The sequence below is a fragment of the Wolffia australiana genome, chromosome 10, assembly GCF_029677425.1.
Source record: "Wolffia australiana isolate 7733 chromosome 10, ASM2967742v1".
Classification (NCBI taxonomy): domain Eukaryota; kingdom Viridiplantae; phylum Streptophyta; class Magnoliopsida; order Alismatales; family Araceae; genus Wolffia; species Wolffia australiana.
Genome location: NC_135844.1, coordinates 4,413,460 through 4,433,975, shown reverse-complemented (window position 1 = coordinate 4,433,975; position 20,516 = coordinate 4,413,460). Strand labels below are relative to the sequence as shown.

The following is a 20,516-nucleotide window of genomic DNA, read 5'->3' as shown; positions in this document are numbered from 1 at the left end:
GCAGCACCCTGACAAATAAACGGTATGCGCGGCATCCAGTGGCTGCGAGGGCGTCCAAGCGCACGCCGGCCATGCACTGGCGGCCGGGGACTCTACGAGCACCAGCGGACGGGGCGCGGTAGGTACGGGCGGCCGAGGGGCCAACAGGTACGGGCGGCCGAGGGGTGCGGGCAAGCGGGCGATCGGGCGCGCTGTGGGCACGGGCGGTCGGGCACGCGGCAAGCGCGGGCGGCCGGACGCGCGGTGGGCGCAGGCGCCCGGGTGCACGATGGCCGTGGGCGACCGAGCGTGTGGCAGGTGCGGGCGGCCGGGGCACAAGGCGAGGGTGGTGGTCAATCAACGGGTGGGCGGCAAGAGTGGTCCTTCCTCGACGGCGGCGACTGCAAGAGGCGGTAGCGGCGGCATCTCGGGAGGGGACCACTAGGGCAAACTTTCTTTTAAAAGAAGAAGACTTCAATTCAAAAGAAAAATCACTAAGTGTTTCTTACAACTTTGGCCTACATATAGGCCTTGGAGGAAAGAGAAAATACGAGAAACAAAATAAAGTGGACGGTGTGTTATCGTGTCACGTCAAGGGGCAGTTCTGGATCTGGCGTTGATGATGTGTCATGACAGGGGACATGTCATATGAGATGGAAATATATGTGGCCGGCAAGCCAATCACACATTCCACATCTCGTTCCATGTTCATTAATAGAACATATTCATTATAGTGCACGTGTGATGCCTATAATGAAGTCCATGAATACATGATCAGACGTAGTGAATTATGATGAGATCGTAATACGAAGATCACTAGTCTTTAAGCATGTGTTCTAAACATTCCAATTCAAAGGATACGCGAGAAGGACATCGAAGTATCCGGATAGAATAGCACTATCTAGCCTCACTCATATGATGAGTATGGCAAGTCCCGTAGCTATTAGTGTGGCGACACTAAGGATAGATAGTGGGTGTTCTTTAGTGGAAAGAGTTCACTAAATTGATCCGTACGAATCCCTGAATGGTATTATACCGAACTGTCAATCAGGTTTATCCACATCACGGTTGTAAAAGTGATCCTTAGACCTAAGACACCAAAGACGTCTTGTGGACAGACGGTTGCACTTTGGCTATGGCCTACGAGTCTCTAATCATGGGATTCTAAACGGTCTTAGTTTGCGTGCATCAAGAAGTACACGAAGGCGATTGAGTGGTCAAGATGGGATCGTCCACGCTCGGTATAAGAGGTGACAGCTCAAGGAAGATGATGCGATGAAGTCCTTGGCCAAGGCACTGAAATATCGGAGAAGAGTTCTCCGATGATTTCTGAATGCATTAGTACTAACTCAGATGTCCGAATAGGGTTTGACAGTTGACCATACCCTAAGTCGTCCAAGGAGCGTCAAGTGGATGGGGGATTATACATACACGGTAACCGATGATAAAAAGGTTCCATGAGTGAGTCGAGACACACTCCTTTGTATCTTCTAGGACACGAGGTGTAGCTTGGCACCCCACGTGTCAGAGTCTCAACCTATCGATTGGGTTAAATCGATCCGACATTAACTAATCTATATGATGATATAGTTAATTAATTTGGAAGGCCTATAAAGGTTATTGGGCCGCTGGAGTCGTTAACTAGACTGATACATGGGCCTAGAGGGTCACACGCAAATGGTCTTTTGGACGTTAGAAGATATACTTAAGTTTTGGGGGTTTTTATGAAAAATACCCACTTAGTATAAATAGGGGAAGGCCCTGAACGAAATTCACCCAGGCCAGAATTGTTCAGGGTTCTTTCCCCTTCTTCTCCACTCTCCCCACACCCCCCCCCTCCATCCCTGATGTGATCGGGACGACATAATGACGCCGACGGAGATAGAACGGGACTCGTCAACGAGAAGGAGGAGATCCGATGCACCAAGGACCGCGTGGATATGTCTAGAGGCTGCACACTTGAGCAGCTCGACTCGTCTCGCTCCGGAATCGAACAAATCACGAATGCGATTCGTGCAAAGGTACTTCATTTTAATGGTTTTTGTCGATGTCGTTCGATTGGCAAAGAAACTTTCGCTGCGCATCATTTTGATTTGTTCATCCAGATCTAGGCCACTAGAACCCAACAGTGTGTAAGTGGAGACGCGTCTGATGCCGATGCATCTGATCTAGACTTGGGCGTTATCACGACAGTTCTTCAGTTGATGTTGGCGACGAGTCAGGATGCGGGCCATCTCAATTGACGGTGGCGGTGCGTCCGAAGATGATGTGTTGACGTCGTTGCCACCACTTATTTGCACCTAAGGAGACACCTAAACAATGTTAAAACCCTATCGCTGTACAATATCAATTACGGATTTTTATCAATAAGATTCAACTCTCTCTCTCTGTCTCTCTCTCTCTCTTTCTCTCCCTCTCCATCTCTCTCTCTCCTTCTCTCCCTCTCCATCTCTCTCCCCAACTCTCTCTCTCCTTCTCTCCCTCTCCATCTCTCTCCCCATCTCTCTCTCCTTCTTTCCCTCCCCATCTCTGTCTTCAACCACCACGACGATGCCAAAGCACCAAATCCAATATTTTTGACTTCGCGTTCGGGGGAAAAACTCACGAAATGACCTAATCCACTAATTGGTGAAATTCCAAGAAACTCAAAGCAAATCCAATGGCGGTGGAAGAATTCTCGCGGAATACTGGACGGAGAACACACAACACCAAAGAGTTCATGCGTACCTCTGCACCGGAGTGCATGGTGAGGCTGCGGGAAATTATGATCGTAACGTGGCTCAGCGATTCGGGCATTGTATGGCCCCGTCTGGATGATATAGCTTGACAATCCGGGCGTTGAGCAGCCCTGGCGATGGGACGGCCAGACTAAGCCTGGTTGCTCAGTGGCCGGAGTGCTTGGGCGTGTTGTGTCATTGGCGGGATGATTGATGTGCGCTTCGACAGGGTGTCGCGGATCCAACTGCGCGGTCAGTTGGCGGGGGTCAAGGGGGGAGTCGCCTCGGACACCAAAACGGTATGCACGATGACCTGTGGCAGCGAGGGCGTCCGGAGCGTGGGCGGCCGGTTTGGCTGCCTGCGCGGACGGCATTGGCGCCTGCACGGACGGTGTTGGCGCCTGCGCAGGCAGCCGGGTTGGCGGCCTGCGCGGGCGGCCTAGGCGCAGGCGGTCGGTGGCGGCCTGCGTGGGTGTGGTTGGCGCGGGCGGCCGGGTTGGCTGCCTACGCGGGCGGCGTTGGTACCTCTGCGGGCGGTCGGGTTGGTGGCCTGCGCGGGCGGCCTAGGCGCGGGCGGTCGGTGGCGGCCTGCACATGCTAGGCTAGCGTGGGCAGCCGACTTGGCTGCATGCGCGGGCAGCGTTGGCGCCTGCGCGGGTGGCCTAGGCGCGGGCATGGCTGGCGCGGGCGGCCGGCTTGGCTGCCTGCGCGAGTGGCGTTGGCGTCTGCGCGGGCGGTCAGGTTGGCGACCTGCGCGGACAACATTGGTGTGGGCAGTCTGCGAGAGCAAGGGTGCCAACGACGGAGATGGTGATGAAGACCGGCAGCGGCGACGACGACGCTCCGGCGAGAATAGGGTTAGGGCAAGCCTTCCAAGAAGAAAACTCAATTCTTGAAATAAACTTTGCCTATAGGTTTCTTACAGCTTTGGCCTTCATAGCGTTGGAGGAAAGAGAAAATATGGGAAATGACGTAAAAATAAAACGTGGGAGATGTGTAATCATGTCACGTCAATGGGCAGTTCTGGATCTGTCATTGACGACATGTCATGACGCGGGACGTCTCGAGAGGCGGTGGTGGCACGTCGGAAGTCTGGCGGTTACTTGGTTGATGTCGTTTACAATTCTGCGCGCCCAGCATGTCGGATGACATTGGTGGCGCGTCTGGTGTTGATGCAGTGACGTCGTCGCCACCAATTTCTCTCTCCATATTTCTCCATCTCTCTCGCCCTCTCTCCATCTCTCTCTATCTCCATCTCGCTCCATCTCTCTCCCTCTTTCCATCTCTCTCGCTTTCTCTCTCACACTCCATCTCTCTCTCGCTCTCTCTCTCTCCATTTCTCTCGCTCTCTCTCCCTTTTTCCATCGCTCTCCCTCTCTCCATCTCTCTCGCTTTTTGACACTCTCTCCATCTCTCTCTCCATTTCTCTCGCTCTCTCTCCCTCTTTCCACCGCTCTTCCTCTCTCCATCTCTCTCGCTTTTTGCCTCTCACTCCATCTCTCTCTCCATTTCTCTCGCTCTCTCTCCCTCTTTCCATCGCTCTCCCTCTCTCCATCTCTCTCGCTTTTTGTCTCTCACTCCATCTCTCTCTCTCCCTCTCCCTCCCCCTCTCTCTCCATTTCTCTCGCTCTCTCTCCCTCTTTCCATCGCTCTCCCTCTCTCCATCTCTCTCGCTTTTTGTCTCTCACTCCATCTCTCTCTCTCCATCTCTCTCGCTCTCTCTCTCCATTTCTCTCGCTCTCTCTCCCTCTTTCCATCGCTCTCCCTCTCTCCATCTCTCTCGCTCTCTCTCTCTCTCTCCATTTCTCTCGCTCTCTCTCCCTCTTTCCATCGCTCTTCCTCTCTCCATCTCTCTCGCTTTCTCTCTCTCACTCATCTCTCTCATTTTCTCTCGCTCTCTCTACCTCTTTCCATCGCTCTTCTCTCTCCATCTCTCTCGCTTTTTGTCTCTCACTCCATCTCTCTCTCCATCTCTCTCGCTCTCTCTCCCTCTTTCCATCTCTCTTCCTCTTATCATCTCTCTCGCTTTCTCGCTCTCACTCCATCTCTCTCTCTCCATCTCTCTCTCTCTCTATCTCTCTCTCTTTCCATCTCTCTCTCCAGATCCCTCTCTCTCCCTCTTTCCATCTCTCTCGCTTTCTCTCTCCCTCTTTCCATTTCTTTGGCTCTCTCTCCAGACCTCTCTCTTCCCTCTTTCCATCTCTCTCGCTTTCTCTCTCCCTCTTTCCATCTCTCTCGTTTTCTCTCCCTCTTTCCATCTCTCTCGCTTTCTCTCTCTCTCTCCATCTCTCCATCTCTCCATCTCTCCATCTCTCCCTCTCTCCCTCTCTCTCGTTCTCTCCCTCTCTCTATCTCTCTCTCTCGAATTCTCTTTACGCAACAACTTCACTCTTCATCCCAGACTCAATTCATCTTCTAAACAAGTTTTAAACGCAATACTCACGTTCCTCCCTCCATGTATGAGAATCATCAACCCCCACAGCCACCGCCACAGCCACCGCCGCAGCCACCGCCTCCACTGTTCTTCGCCGAGCCGCGACCGCAGGCGAAGAGGACGATCGGGAGGACAAAGAGAGTTGCTGCCACTACGAAGAGGACGAGAGTTGGAGACAGAACGAGAGCAGGCCCTTCTATGCTTCCGCGTACCATCTTCCTCCTCAACTTGGATTGTCTTAACGCGCTTAGGAAGGAGAAAAACAAGGAATATATGAAGATGGCGATGAGACACCTTCATTGGCTCTCCCCATGGAAATATCTCGCCTGGGTTAAGAGTTTCTACTTCCGCGTTGACACGATGAGATAGAGAGTTAGAGACTGAGAGAGAGAAGGAAACAGATGGAGATAGATAGAGAGAGAAAGAGAGAGGAAGAGATAGAGAGAGTGAGAGAGGCTTGGGCTTCGACATAAAAAAACGTTTCATTTTACTAATGAAAAGATAGCGACTAAGAGAGAGTTGGTTCGGAACAAATAAATATTGAGAGATGGTTTCTCGGAGAGAGAGAGAGAGAGAGATAGGGAGAGATGCTTGGGCTTCGACAGGAAGAAAGGTTTTATTTTACTAATGAAAAGATAGCAACTGAGAGATAGAGAGCTGGTACGGAACAAATGAATATTGAGAGATGGTTTCTTGGAGAGAGAGATAGAAAGAGATGCTTGGGCTTCGACAGGAAGAAACGTTTTATTTTACTAATGAAAAGATAGCGACTGAGAGAGAGAGAGATGGTTGGGAACAAATGAATATTGAGAGATTGTTTCTTGGAGAGAGCGAGATAGGGAGAGATGCTTGGGGCCTTGGGCTTTAAAAGAGAGAAACGTTTCATTTTACTAGGGGGGAATACCACTTATCAGCATGAACTCCTGTTTTTGTCAGCCAGGCAGCATGAACTTTCGTACTTGTTCAAAAAATAGCATGAACCAATAAGAAGATGCCAAGTGGCATCTTCTTTTTTTTTGTTAGCGATGGTCAAGTGCTGACGTGGTAGCCAGGTGGACTCCATGGTGGCATCCACATCTCCGGCCGCCGACAGCGCCCGTCTCCGGCTGCCGCCGCCACGCGTCTCCAGCCGCCCACGCCGCCGCGCGTCTCCGGCCGCCAACGCCTCCTCTCTTTTGATAATGGCATCTACAAATGTCAAACCGCAGAGGAGGAGGAGGAGGAGGAGGAGGAGGAGGAGGAGGAGGAGAAGGAGAAGAAGCAGCAGAAGAAGAAGAAGAGGCAGAAGAAGAAGAAGAAGAAGGAGAAGGAGAAGGAGAAGGAGAAGGAGAAGGAGAAGGAGAAGGAGAAGCAGAAGCAGAAGGAGAAGCAGAAGCAGAAGAAGAAGAAGAAGAAGAAGAAGAAGAAGAGGCAGAAGAAGAAGACTCTCTCTTGCCCTCATCTTCATCTCCTCCTCCTCCTCCTCCTCCTCCTCCTCCTCCTCCTCCTCCTCCTCCTCCTTCTGCCTCTTCTTCTTCTTCTTCTTCTTCTTCTTCTTCTTCTTCTTCTTCTTCTTCTGCTTCTGCTTCTGCTTCTTCTTCTTTTTCTTCTTCTTCTTTTTCTTCTTCTTCTTCTTCTTCTTCTTCTTCTTCTTCTTCTTCTTCTTCTTCTCCTCCTCCTCCTCTTCGTCCTTCTTCTCTGCGGTTTGACATTTGTAGACGCCATTATCAAAAGAGAGGAAGCGTCGATGGCCAGAGACGCGCGCGGCGGCGTCGGCGGCCGGAGACGCGCGGCGTCGGCAGCCTGAGATGTGGATGCCACCGTGGAGTCCACCTGGCTACCACGGTGGAATCCACCTGGCTACCACGTCAGCACTTGACCATCGCTGACAAAAAAAATAAGAAGACGCCACTTGGCGTCTTCTTATTGGTTCGTGCTATTTTTTGAACAAGTACGAAAGTTCATGCTGACTGGCTGACAAAAACGGGAGTTCATGCTGATACGTAGTATTCCCCTTTTTACTAATGAAATGATAGCGACACAGAGAGAGAGATACAGAGAGATGGTTTAGAATAAATGAATATTAAGAGATGGTTTCTTGGAGAGAGAGATAGGGAGAGATGCTTGGGGCCTTGGGCTTTGACAGAACGAAACGTTTCATTTAACTAATGAAAAGTTAGCGACAGAGAGAGAGAGAGATAGAGAGATGGATCGGAACGAATCAATATTGAGAGATGGTTTCTCGGAGAGAGAGAGATAGCGAGAGATGCTTGGGCTTCGACAGGAAGAAACGTTTTATTTTACTAATGAAAAGATAGCGACAGAGAGACAGAGAGATAGAGAGAGATGGTTCGGAACAAATAAATATTGAGAGATGGTTTCTCGGAGAGAGAGAGAGAGAGAGATAGGGAGAGAGGCTTGGGCTTCGACACAACGTTTCATTTTATGAATGAAAAGATAGCGACTGAGAGAGAGAGAGAGAGATGGTACGGAACAAATGAATATTGAGAGATGGTTTCTTGGAAAGAGAGAGATAGGGAGAGAAGGTTAGGAACAAATAAATATAAAGAGATAGTTTCTTGTAGACCAATCAAATACAAACTTTTGGCACATCATGGGTCCCAAATAATGCATTCATGAAAGATCTCGACCGATCAATGTGTTTATGCCAGGTGCCCAATTTAGATATCTGCTTCCACCTTGACTTTGGTATGAGTGATTTCAAGAGGAATGTGTTTAGTGAGGTATTGTAGTGAATTTTCAGTTGTAAAAGTTTTTAACATGGAGAGAATATTCTCACTTCATTCCACAGAATTATATAAGAGTTCATGAGTGTCAGTATCCCAAAAATTTTGGTCTTCTTTTCTAGGCATCAATCTCGAAAATCCTTTTTTCTATTTCCCCTTTTAAAAATTTAAACATATGCTGCATAAAATTTTACCTAAGAAGTTGCTCCTGGACCGCCTAAAATTTTTATAACCCTCTGATCCTTGTCCCAACTATAATGAGTTGGTCTTGCTCCAAAGTTTAGGATGATGAATCATAGTAAAATTTCTGTAATCGTAAGAAACCTTTGATAAAATATAAATGGCTTAAAGCACATCATTTTAAATCAAAGATACCAGAGATGGCACAACCCTCTTCCCTACATTCTTGCACAACGTGAATGGATCAAAGATAACTGATGCACTGCGCCGTCAACAAAAAGTCAGGACTATAAATCTAAGATGGAATACAAAAAGAGGGAAAAGGATTTTATTCTGAGAGTTTGGATGGATAGGACATTTTAAGAATATAAAATAGTTTTTTATCATTTTTACCTTAAATGGTGAACAATAATCCGAAAAGACAAAAGTTACCATATAAAAGCAGATTTTATTAACTTCATTAAATGTTATCAGTCTTTCAAGTGTGCATTATCATTATGTGACTAAATATTTAAGCATAACCAAGATTAACACATCTCCATATAGGCATTCCACCTATATGCATTTTGGATTATTTGATGCTAGTTTGTTATCTCAAATGCCTTTAAATAGTATCATCCATCATGAATGTCTAATGCCCATGATAACTTGCATCCATCATACCTTGTCAAAAAGTTTTCATAGTCATTATACTTGTGTATGATTTCTCCAATCACAGTGTTCACCCTCTGGATCTCTTTACCATGATTCATTAATACCCACTGGTGTACTACCCAATCATCTCATCAAGCCATGACTTAATTCACACAATCCAATGTCCATGAAAACTTCTCTAACATCCCTAATACATGTTTCAAATCTGTGCAATGATTAGATCATCATGATTGTGAAATAACATGATCTAAATTAAGGTCTTCATTCATATCATGCAATATTTGATATTTTTTAAGACCCAAATCCCCTTGGTAAGGAGAAAATACACTTACAAGGCACATCGATTAGTCATCCAATCAAGGAATGACTATCAAAATTTAAGGATTCTAAAGGGTATCCAATAAATAGATTTAAAGTTTTGCAAAGACAGTAAAACGTGCATCTTCAACCATGTTACTATAATATCTGTCCATAGGACATCATGCGAATAAATTTCGTCTTCATCATCAATACCTCATGAAATGGCAATTATGAAAAACATGTAAAGCTTGACCATCTGAAGCGTCCTTGGTAGCAATCTTCTAAAGGCATATATTATTAAAAAGACATGCCACAATCGCATCTATTATTATTGGAATGAGATTCAATTAAACAAAAAGACCACAGTTTTCTCATTCGAGAGATCCTGAAAAACCTTTGCTAATTAAAACAAAAAAAATACTCTCTCTCATTCTCCCTAACCCAGTATATAGTTCAAAGACAAGTATTCATGGTGTGTGTCTCTTTCTCAATGTCTCCCTTTCACTCTAGGGTTTTTATCAGTTACGTTAAAAACACTCGTGCTATGATGGAAGCTGTAACTATCAAATTCTAGAAATTCCAAAATATTTTTCGTGGTTGTAAACGAGGGCCTAACAAAAGCACATAGACATGTTGTCGGCACTCACCTGGTCTGAGACCCATTTGACGATTTTCTATACTCCACCATCTCGCTCAAATACCGTTCCTTGTCCTTCACGCCTTTCTCTCGGTAAACCTGCATCAACATAGCTATTAAACCCTGCACCATTAAATACCATAGAAAACACTACCAGAGTCGCCATTAAATACCATAAGAAATAAAACTAGAACATTCAATTGGACTTGCAGACTTACCGTGCAAAATATTAAATTTAAAGATTTACTTAGCATGAAACCAAAGATCTGATTACGGCCTTGGGCATCACTTCCATCAGTGGAGAAGATACAATTCAAAGCATTATAGATTCATCTGATCATGTCGTGACAACATAAAAGAGTAATTACTCTCTGGAACGAGAGAAAAGCCTGAGCGAAAACCATTATTTTTCTCTATACTTCCTTCTAGGGTTTGGTGTCACTAATGACGCTGATGGGCGAACAATGAGGAATCATGAGCAAAAACCATTAGAATAGTCATTAAGTAATATTATCTAGACTTACTTCTTGGGTTCTGTGAGACTAATGACGATGACGAGTGGCCAATGACTAATCATGATTCATAAGCCAATGATGAATCGTCATCGTCCTTTGCCCCAAGCCCAAAATGAATGGCAATGGCAATGTCTGATGAATTCATCATTTTCTTAAAAGACTGATGAATACATCATTGATCGCCAACCCTAGCTAGGCATCAACGATGATGATGATCAGTGGACTGTAAGCCGTTATCATCATAGTCTTAGTGATTTATCATCTTTAGCGTATTGATCATCAGTAGGTCACCCGGTTTCCAAGAATGAATAATCATCATCATCCATCATTCATCGGAGCAAAAACAAGGATGACAATGACGCAATTTGATGATGATGCAGATGATGTATCCTTCGTCTACCAACTCTACCTATTATTAAGATTAACTGTAAGGAAAACCAACAATAATAAAAATCAACTGATGGACATCAGCGAAAAGATAAAAAACTCAAAATTAAAAAGAAAACTAGCAGAAGAGATTAAAGAAATCCTAGACGATGATCTGCTGGGTGAAATCATACCTCCTTCTCTTCCATACCAAGCTGGTTCCACAGCTGGCCAATCTGCTTAGTAATTGCACTTTCTTCACCCGAATGATTGGACTTCAGCTTTGCATATTGCTCAGCAAAGAAAAAATTGTACCCACTTCTATTTGATTTCGGCCGGGAAGGGTCTTTGATCAATTTCCGGGATTTTTTCCGGCTGTGATGGCAAGGACTGAAACACAAACCCCGCTGCTCCGGAAGAACACGAGGCGGATGATAAAGAACTCCCACCAGCTCTTCTGTGCCAAATTTTGCTGTCACCAGATATCCGTGATCGAATTTTCCAGTGATCTGTCCCACAACTGAAGAAGCTTCTCGCACAGAAGAATCTGTAGTTCAGGGGAATAAGATGTTTTCTGTCATTTTAATCTTCTCGCACATGGCTCACTTTTCAGTTTCATTTGACAGAAAGTACAGAGGAGAGAGAAATTTCCATCACAGATTTTGAAGTTATGATTCCATATGATTCTCAGTTTTATCAATAAAATGGGAAAATATGTTTCCTTCATTTTAATGTCATGTTTATGAGGGGAGGCTACTGAACTGTTATAAGCCGTAGTCGGAAATGTCATATGATTACACAGGTAGAGTTTCATTTCGCTGAAAACAATCCATACGGAGAGGAAACATCATCCCAAATTTCAAAAATGAGATTTCATAAAATGAAATCAGATTTCCATTTTGATAACTAAAACGTAATGCAGAAACGTACAATGTAGAGAACGCCTTCCAACTTTCCCCTGAGATGAAGTCCTGGACGCAGAGGATGGCGCTGCAACTGATGAATAAAACAAGAGAAACCGACAGTACCTTAAAGAGTTTTTGTATACAAGAGGAAACGAATTTCAGTGAAATTTTATATGCAAGGGATTTATTACCACTCGAGGAAAGACCAGATGCTCTATCTCGGAAGAAATAGACTTGTTCATATGTTTTGAGCAAGGAGATGTAATACTTCCTCAGTACATAAGATGCGCTGGTGATAGTTGATGGAAAGTTGAACACTGCAATAACTTCCCTCCATTTCCTCTCCTTTATTGCCTGCTCAAGAAAAAAGGAAAGACCCTAAAATATTTAAAATGACTTGAGTTTCACAAGAACCGGTTCACTTTTTGAAGAAAAATTATAGACACTTTGCAGTGGCTACTGGATTAATCAGACCTCGGATAAAGCATTAAAAGAAACTAAGAGAAGATAATGAATTTTAAACCTAGATATTGATCGAAAAACACCTACATTCACGAAAGACAGAAACCTTTGGCTATATTTAATAAAATAGCCATTAGTTTCTAACATACCCTTTCAAGGCCCCCTCTTAAAGTCACTTCCACAAAGAAGCGATGCAGATCAAGAGCCCTTCCACCAATTCTAGGCACCCTGCACCGAAGAAAAGACATTTTTACTGCTATAAATTACACGCTCATTGAAGTAAAAAAAAAGCATCATTGAAACGAAAGAAAATACACAAGAAACACAAAATTCAAAGGTTAATCGTCTAAATTTAATGTTAAAGAACTGATAAGCTCCAACGCGATTAGAAAATATGAAGTCTTAATTATCTAAATATTCTTCCTCTTTCCTTTTATTATCCCTTTCGCCATTCGTGTAAATTTTAGGTGCCTAAGAACAGGTCAGTCTCAATGTAATTACACAAAATGAAGCCCCAATCGCCAAAATTCTTCTCCATCCTCTTTTTGAAGAGAAAGAGAGACATACAAGGTGCCATTTTCACAAAAACGAGAAGAACAGAAACTTAAGACATTGACGACGAATATTTAGCCAATAATTATCATACCGATTCAAATCAGCCGCGACGAATAAAGCTCCGCAGTCCCAAAGCATCTATGAAACTTCCAAAGACCTAACTTTCTGATTAGATAATGACTATAATCCCTAAAGACTTTCAAATGCTCGAAAGAAACACATCAAATACATCGCCAATGCCACGGAACAGAAAACAAGAAAGCTTACGAACACAAATCGGGTCCCGTATCCCCTCAAAAACGACCATCCGCCCATAAAAAAGCGACAAAAACAAGCAACGATATCGAAGAACATAGCATTCTCAACGAGCTTGTTTCCCACCAATGACTTATCGGAGAACAAATTAAAGAACAACCCCACGAAAGATTTTCCTTTTTCTCTGAGGAAAGATGAAAACTTGGAAGATTTAAGCGTAGGACGAGAAAGAAAGAGAGAAAAAACTCACATGAACTTGGTTCCCATGCCACTGTGCAGCCGCTCGAGCGTCTTCAAGAAGAGTCCCGCGTCCTCCACGACCGCTTCGTACGCGGCCTCCGCCACTGGGTAAACGATCTCAGCCCCGTTCCCGTTCGCCGCTCCACGCGGCGGGGACGGCGACGGCGACGGCGACCCCTCTTCTTCCTTCGTCATGCCCTTCTGCCTGTAGAGAGAGAAACACAAATAGAGAGAGAGAGAGAGAGAGAGAGAGAGAAACAATCACGGGAACACGGGCTCGGTGAATTTTGAACCGTGAGATTCGGTTAAAGCAGTCTAGAGAGAGAAAGGGAAAGGAATTTATTAAATTCAAGAATCGGAGTTCTATGCCCGAAAAGGACCGGAAAACCCATTCGGACCCATCTTACTCTCTCTCTCTCTCTCCATCTCTTTCTCTCTTCGCTTTTACAACCTGACGAGCGAGCCAAGGCCGGCCGCTGACGTCAGAGAGAGAATGTGAGGCTTTTTTATCAACGACCCGACCTCTGCTGCCAAGACCAGGATAAGTCAGAGGGCGGTCAAAATTACTAATGAGCGATACAGAGATAGGGATAGAGAGAGAAAGCGGACCTTTGACTTTAGCGTTGACTCCAGCGAGTCTGATATCTCAGACTGTTGGACCACCGTCGCCTGCAAGACCTGCGGCAGAACAAAGGGGAACGGGTTAAGTTGACTTTAGAGGCAAAAACTGTAGCGTTGACTCGAGAGGGGAGGAACCTGCTTGGTCTTCTCGAGGTCAAACTCGATGGATTTGATCCGGGCCCACGAGTCCAGCAGAACCCGGTCCTTGTCCTCGGGGAGCCGGGCTGGTGTCCGGCTCATCTCGTGGCACGTGGCCTCGAGCCGACGTAGCCTCTCCATGCAGGGGCCCAGCGCCTTGTTGACTTCGGCAAAGTTGACCGCAGCAGCAGAGGGGCTCGGCACCCTGTTGGTTTCGGTGGGGTTGACCGGAGCGGTGGAGGCGCCTGTCAGCCTCTGTTCCAACCCACAGGCCAGATCTTGGAAGAAAGTCAACACTTTGACCAGAAGCCCTACCAGCGCGCCAGCAATAGACCTAATGCCCGAGCTCCCCGCCCCCTCGACTTCAGGGAAGAATAGTAAAAGAAAGAAGATATTTAGGGTTAGGCACATCGAAATGACGATGACGACGACGTCAATGGCAGCATCATCTTCACATGCGTTTCAAAGGTTTTAGGTCATCACCGTCCTTAACGATGGTCTCCATCAAATGACGGTGGGTGATGATGGACAATCTCTTGTCATCCGAGTCCATCTGCCACTACGTCAATTTCAACGTGGGTGGATGAGATTGACATTGACGCGACGGTCAACAGGTACCAATGGAGTCAAAATGTCTGATGACGGGGTTGGGATCTTACCCTGATCGCATTCAGTTTCTTTGACCACTAGAGAAGGATGACGGTTCCGAAGCCCGATCAACGTCGCTGAGTCAACCGCTTTGTCAACGACAGGAAAAGAGGAGTTGGCCTGCATAGATTGGCCCATTTTAGAATTTCCCTGGACTGTATAAAAAATAATAAAAGATAAAACTCACCTCTTCGTCCACGGTGGCCAGCCGGAAAAAGTCAACCGCCCTGGACGCTGACGGTGAGCCCAAGTCATCAGCATCTGAACCCGACTCCGCCATTGAGGCGTCTAGCGGGGCCCAGATCTTTGCCTTCATTGAGCCGGGCCTATCCAGATCCCCGTCCAATGATCTCCTGCCCTCCGCGTTGCGCACAAGCTAGAAACCCAGTCAACATTCCCAGTCAACGCAGACCCACCCAAAAAAAAGGTCAATGCAGGGAAAAAAGATAAATACCTTTATTATCTCCGGGTCATTCCAAGGCCCCTTGTTGGACTGGAGGCAACCAGCGGGGGCGCATGTGCAAGAGCCACCCAGGAAATCTGGCAGCTGCCTGGCGAGCACCAAGAAAGAAAAAAGTCAACGAGCGGCCTTTGGTCAACGGCAAGGGAAGATCCGGTCAAACCTCGGGTCAATCGCTTCAAGGAGTCTACTCTGGAAGCGGGTACCCAGGACGTGGATCTTGGACGTGGTCTTCGGATCCAGGAAACCCTTCACCGTATTCCAAAGCAGCTTAAACCCCGGACCAGCGTTGACTATGAACATTTGGTGGAGTGTCTGAGGGGAGAAACGAGAGCGAGATTAAATTCTCCGGGATTAAAGCAAACTTCATCTTCATTGACTTTGTAACATTTAGATTCATAAAAAGCAAGATTAGTAACGTGCCTCGGGGTAGTAATCGGAGTCTATCTTCTGCATTGACAGGAGGAGGTCTCTGGCAGTTTTACCAAAATTCTTCAGCCCCTGAGGAAAAAAAAAAATTATTAAAAAAGAAAGAAAAATTAAGCAATGTGAGACGAATTACCACGCCGTGAACATCAAGGATTGTGGTGGTGGAGCCAATGTGTCTCTTGGCGGCGATAGAACAGGCAGGGAACTTCTCGCTGAAGGCGCGCTCGAACTCCTGAACGTGGTATCTGATGTAGCGGTCAACGGAGGTTATGTGGATGAGCTTATTGGGCTCAACCTTGCCCAGTCTCTCGATGTACACCGGTCTTCCCTCTCGGTCAACGCCGTGGTAGCCATGGGGGTAATAGCACAAAACTTCTTCCAGTTCTTCGAATTCGAAGTCCTTTGAAAAATACAATTGGTTAATTTTCTTTTCTGAATAAGGCTTGGCACAGAAGGAGAAACTTGTTTTTTATTTCATTTCTCATTCGTTGTCAGATTATTTTGGCAAAATTTACTGCAATATATCGAGCAGTGAGAAAATCGAAAATAGAAATTTATGATCGAGTATCAAGAGTTTCCTTATAATCGGACAAGGGAATCGGTGCTCTTACCTCTAAAATTGTATCTGTTCCGAATTCCTTTCTCCACTTCAACATGTCTGACCACATCTGGATCGCCTTCTCAATGTCGAACTTCCGTGCTTTCAAAAACCTGAGAAAGATTATATAAATAAACCGACAAAATTTTCAAAAATTGAGAATCTCGATTATGATTATCGGGGTATATCATTATTTTACCCTACTGAAAAAGCTTTCGGAAAACTGAGAATTTTGAATATGATCGTCATGGTATGATCAAACAAACCAACTGAAAAAACTTTCAAAAATTGAGAATCTTGACCGTGAATCATGGTAGGATCAAAAAAACCTACTGAAAAAGGCTTCGAAATTTGAGAATCCTGACTATGATCATTATGGTATGAACATACTAGCGGGCTGAAAAAACTTGCAAAAATAAAAATTCTTGACTGCGATAACAATGGTCTGATTATACTAACCTGAGCATGGTATGATAATCATCATGCCGATCAGGAAGAAGATTCTTCAGTAAAAGCTCCTGGCGAAACGCATTAACGGCTTTTTCCTCTTCAGCGTCCCGCACATCCTCGATCGGAAACCTGTAGTCGACCTTCCTCTTCCCCCGTTTCTTAAGAGAGCAGGTGATCTTGGAAGAGGCGTTTAAAGCCTTCTTCTTGAAGGATCTGATCTTCGTCCTCCTCCTCTCATCTTCGGAATGCTCCACATCGGACTTCCGCTCCTTCCTCTCATCCACTGACGTAGAACATCCCGGGATCTCGTCGAACAAAACTGGACGGATGATTGTTAATCATTTAATCTTTTCTAAACCTTCCACGAATTATAACAAAACGAGACCAAGAATGCGCGTACCTGACATTATACCTTCGAACGGAAACCTGTCAAAAAAATGAAACCCATTAGAAATCGATTTCCCAAGAACAAAAAGACCAATTCCCGGGAGCCACATTTAACGAAAACCCGTGAGAAAATCTAGCGAAATCTCGCGGAAACCGACGGAGAAATCGATTAACTTTCGAGAAATACACACCTTGCAGAGAAGATCTCGATCCGAAGGGCGGCCGGAAGAGCACGATCGGCGGGAGAATTCCGAAGAAGCGATCTGATCCCGGGCGCCGAGTTCTCAGTTTTCCCCGCCCAATTCGCCCTTCTTCCCTGGGAAATTGCAGAGATTCTTCTCCCCCTCGGCAGAGCTCCCTGCAGGCTTTTCCCAAAAAAAATTATCGTGAATAACTCAGTAGAATTTCACGTGCTCGCTGTTTTCTGGCACGGGTGTTACTGCTTTTACGGCAGTAGGAGAAGAAGAAGGTTCCTTTCGGTGCGCTTACCCCTTCGTCTGCCCAACGCTCAACTTGCCACGTGGCAGCATTAGTGGGCTATCATTGAGCGGAATGTACATTTAACCGACGAGGTAGCCAATCCGCCGATACTATCACCCCCTCGAGCTATTCCACTCTGGCAGTAGAATACCATCTATAATCATTACATGATGATAAAAATCAATGTTCTCAAGTTTTGGTCATACCATGATGATCATACTATGGTGTTCATACAATGATAATAACACCCAACTGCCATGATGATCATAGAAGGTTCATATAATCATACCATGTTAATTATAGTAGGTCAATATAATCGCACCAAGATTATCATATTCAAGATTCTCAAGTTTTGGTCATACGATGATGATCAGATATTGATGTTGACACCCGACTACCATGATTATCATATTGGGTTAATATAATCATATCGTGATGATCGATGATCATAGTAGGTTAATATAATCGTACCATGATTATCATAGTCAAGATTCTCAATTTTTGGTCGTACCATGATGATCTTAGTCAAGATTCTCAATTTTTGGTCGTACCATGATAATCATACACTGATGCTAAAACCAGATTGCCATGATAGTCATACACTGATGTTAACACCGGATTGCCATGATAATCGTACATTGATGTTAACACCCAACTGCCATAATGATCATGCATTGATGTTAACACCCGACTGCCATGGTAACGATACATAGACGTTAACACCCGACTGTCATAATGATGATAGTAGGTTAATATCATCATACACAGATGTTCATACTATGTAAATATAATCTTACCATAATGATCATAGTCAAGATTCTCAATTTTTGGTCATACCATGATGGTCATACAATGATGATAACACCCGACTGCCATGATGATCATAATAGGTTAATATAATTGTACCACAATGATCATGATAACCATACCATGACTGAGAGCAGCAGAAGGCAGTCGCATGTTGGCTGAAAGGGATTAGAGTGAGGGAGGAAACATGGGCGTGAGAATATCAAGGAAGGAAGGTTGGGGGGAAACGATCTTTCGTGGTCAAAATGAGAGGAAAGAAAATTTCGAGGGTTTACGAGGAAATAAGGGCAAAACGAAAAAAAAGAATATGCGAGGGTAGACAAACCATCCAAATGCCGCCCTCGGCGAAGAGCCAAAGACGGATTCGCAAAGGGTCGGAAATCCGACGATTGACAAAAGCGGCCAAGTCCTCCTCGCCATCCCTGGCCACCTCTGCTTTTACCGGTCCGTGCAGTCAGCTTGCACATGAGACGTCGCTTTCGCACGTGCTACTTTCTCTCTCCCCCTCTCATTTTACACACCCCCTCTCCCCTCTCGCTCTCTCTCTCTCTCACCCTAGCTCTCTCTCTCTCTCTATCACACACCCAACCTCTCTTTCTCACCGTAACTCTCTCTCTCTATCTCTTTCTATCTATCCATCTATCTTTGCATCTGTCTATCTCTTACACTCTCTCTCTATATCAATCTCTCTCTAGCTCTCTCTCTCTTACACTCTTTTGCTCTCTCTCTTACAGTCTCTAGTTCTCGTCTACACACTCTCTAGCTCTCTCTCTCTCCCTCTTTCACTCTCAGCTCTCTCCTTCACACTCTCATGCTCTCTCTCTCCTACACAGCCTCTAGCTCTCTCTCTCTCTATCTATAAAACTACATCTCTAGCTGTTACACCCACTCTCTAGTTTTCTCTATCTCTAGCACACTCTCTCTAGCTCTCTCTATCTCTATCTATCAATCTATCTCTCTCTGTTACGCCCACTTTCTAGGTTTCTCTATCTCTAACACACACTCTCTAGCTCGCCCTCTCTCTCAACCTATCAATCGATCTCTCTATCCGTTACACCCACTATAGTTTTCTCTATCTCTAGCACACACTCTCTAGCTCGCTCTCTCTCTCTATCTATCAATCTATCTCTCTCTCATACACCCACTCTATAGCTCTCTCTCTCTCTCCTATACTCTCCAGCTCCATCTCTCACTATCAATCAATCTATCGATCTGTAACACCCATTCTCTAGTTTTCTCTCTCTAGCACACTCTCTCTAGCTCCATCTCTCTCCATCAATCAATCTATCTATCTGTAACACCTACTCTCTAGTTTTCTCTCTCTAACACACTCTCTCTATCTCTCAGTGGATCTGGATCTGAACATTACTGGAGCAGGGGAAAGCCCGTTGACAGCGGGCAATCCGGCCTACGCTCCAAAGTGAAAGAGGATCATTGCGCTGTCGCCAGGCGGAAGGAGACGAGTTCAAGATGAGGGAAATTCCACGACCCAACAGTTACTTCCATGATTATGTACATACCCAAAAATTAATCATTACCGTCAATGCATCCCAACATCCCAAATTCCCTAATGTAGCACTAGGATTGGACGACAAATCTTTCCCCTTTGTCGCCTGGTCGCTCAAAGATAGGATGACGAATAGCTTATCGTCATCCGTTCCTTCCTACCTGTCATCTTCCACACAGGTGGACCAATGACTGTACGATGACGAAAATAACGGAGGGATGACGGGAAAGGGAAGAGAGAGAGAGAGGGACAAAACTACTGGCTGATGAAGATGGCGGAATAGTGATGATGGCCGTCAAGACAATTGTGGACGGATGAACAGATGACTGAACAGACGGCCACAATGATACTTCATAGACAATGTTGATGAATTGCGGGTCAAACATTAAGACTAACTTTGGACGGATAATTGGATGGCCGAAAGGAAGGCTTTTCAGTCCCGTCCTGTCCGTCTGTAACCACGAAGAGACGGGCGAAACGATAAAGGGAAGACTCAACAGTTTGGGCACATGTCAACCTCATAACCAATGTGGACAAATGAAGGACAGAATTGGAGTGAGAGGGAGAGAGGGCGTGAGTCAGTTCCGTTGTGATCATCCATTCTGTTCTTAGACACAGATTGATGAGGAAATGGTGATGATGAACATCAATACATTATCAACCTTATTGATAATGTAGAGATGAACTGTAGATAAATGAATGGATGACCAATTGGATGGTTTTTCAGCCACAAATTTCATCATCAAGATGAAGTGAGGATTGATGAACAGACTACCTTACGTCAACCGTCACCGTCACTGCAAGGGCACAAGATTTGTGGCTGGACGGTTGAGTTACCGTTGACAAGTGAAATGAACGTTGTCTCCGTCAACGTCAACCCTAATCTTCATTTTCATTATTGTATGTATAAAGTCACATCAGTGATGTCTACGTCAACGGTCCCATTGATGATGACATGCCTCTTAAATCGAGGAAGATATCATGATGATGATGATAATAATTATGATGATGATTTTCTCGGTTGACATTTATGCTGAACGACAATAGTCTAATCTTGGATGAAGAC

At 45.3% G+C, this 20,516-nt stretch overlaps 2 protein-coding genes across 3 annotated transcripts; both read right to left on the bottom strand.

The window, feature by feature from the left end:
* Positions 1-5,062: 5,062 nt before the first annotated feature.
* LOC144708835 (high mobility group B protein 15-like) lies at positions 5,063-13,133 on the bottom strand. The gene is made up of 6 exons (XM_078582278.1): positions 12,936-13,133; positions 12,025-12,103; positions 11,605-11,767; positions 11,439-11,504; positions 10,703-11,055; positions 5,063-9,726 (listed from the first exon to the last, which is right to left on the bottom strand). The coding sequence occupies exons 1-6, from the start codon at positions 13,118-13,120 to the stop codon at positions 9,634-9,636; spliced, it is 939 nt and encodes a 312-aa protein (XP_078438404.1). The 5' UTR covers positions 13,121-13,133; the 3' UTR covers positions 5,063-9,633.
* A 116-nt stretch (positions 13,134-13,249) lies between these two features.
* Positions 13,250-17,231, bottom strand: LOC144708834 (phosphatidylinositol/phosphatidylcholine transfer protein SFH9-like). 2 transcript variants are annotated; one of them, XM_078582276.1, is made up of 14 exons: positions 17,146-17,231; positions 16,848-17,021; positions 16,670-16,695; positions 16,279-16,588; positions 15,833-15,932; positions 15,355-15,621; positions 15,216-15,293; positions 14,956-15,107; positions 14,787-14,883; positions 14,520-14,708; positions 14,344-14,452; positions 13,682-14,046; positions 13,535-13,603; positions 13,250-13,452 (listed from the first exon to the last, which is right to left on the bottom strand). In XM_078582276.1, the coding sequence occupies exons 1-14, from the start codon at positions 17,214-17,216 to the stop codon at positions 13,435-13,437; spliced, it is 2,025 nt and encodes a 674-aa protein (XP_078438402.1). In that variant the 5' UTR covers positions 17,217-17,231; the 3' UTR covers positions 13,250-13,434. The 2 variants fall into 2 exon arrangements, with proteins under 2 accessions (XP_078438402.1, XP_078438403.1); XM_078582277.1 differs by having other exon boundaries at positions 13,250-13,449.
* Between the last annotated feature and the right edge of the window lie 3,285 nt (positions 17,232-20,516).

Coding starts and splice junctions, on each gene's coding strand:
- LOC144708835 (XM_078582278.1), bottom strand. CDS start 13,120: ATGACGAAGGAAGAAGAGGGGTCGCCGTCGCCGTCGCCGTCCCCGCCG. Junction 11,056..11,438: donor TGGAAGGCGTTCTCTACATT/GTACGTTTCTGC, acceptor CCTGAACTACAG/ATTCTTCTGTGCGAGAAGCT. Junction 9,727..10,702: donor TTGGTATGGAAGAGAAGGAG/GTATGATTTCAC, acceptor ATGTTGATGCAG/GTTTACCGAGAGAAAGGCGT.
- LOC144708834 (XM_078582276.1), bottom strand. CDS start 17,216: ATGTACATTCCGCTCAATGATAGCCCACTAATGCTGCCACGTGGCAAG. Junction 16,696..16,847: donor ATCGAGATCTTCTCTGCAAG/GTGTGTATTTCT, acceptor TTTTTTTGACAG/GTTTCCGTTCGAAGGTATAA. Junction 14,709..14,786: donor ATGACCCGGAGATAATAAAG/GTATTTATCTTT, acceptor CTGGGTTTCTAG/CTTGTGCGCAACGCGGAGGG.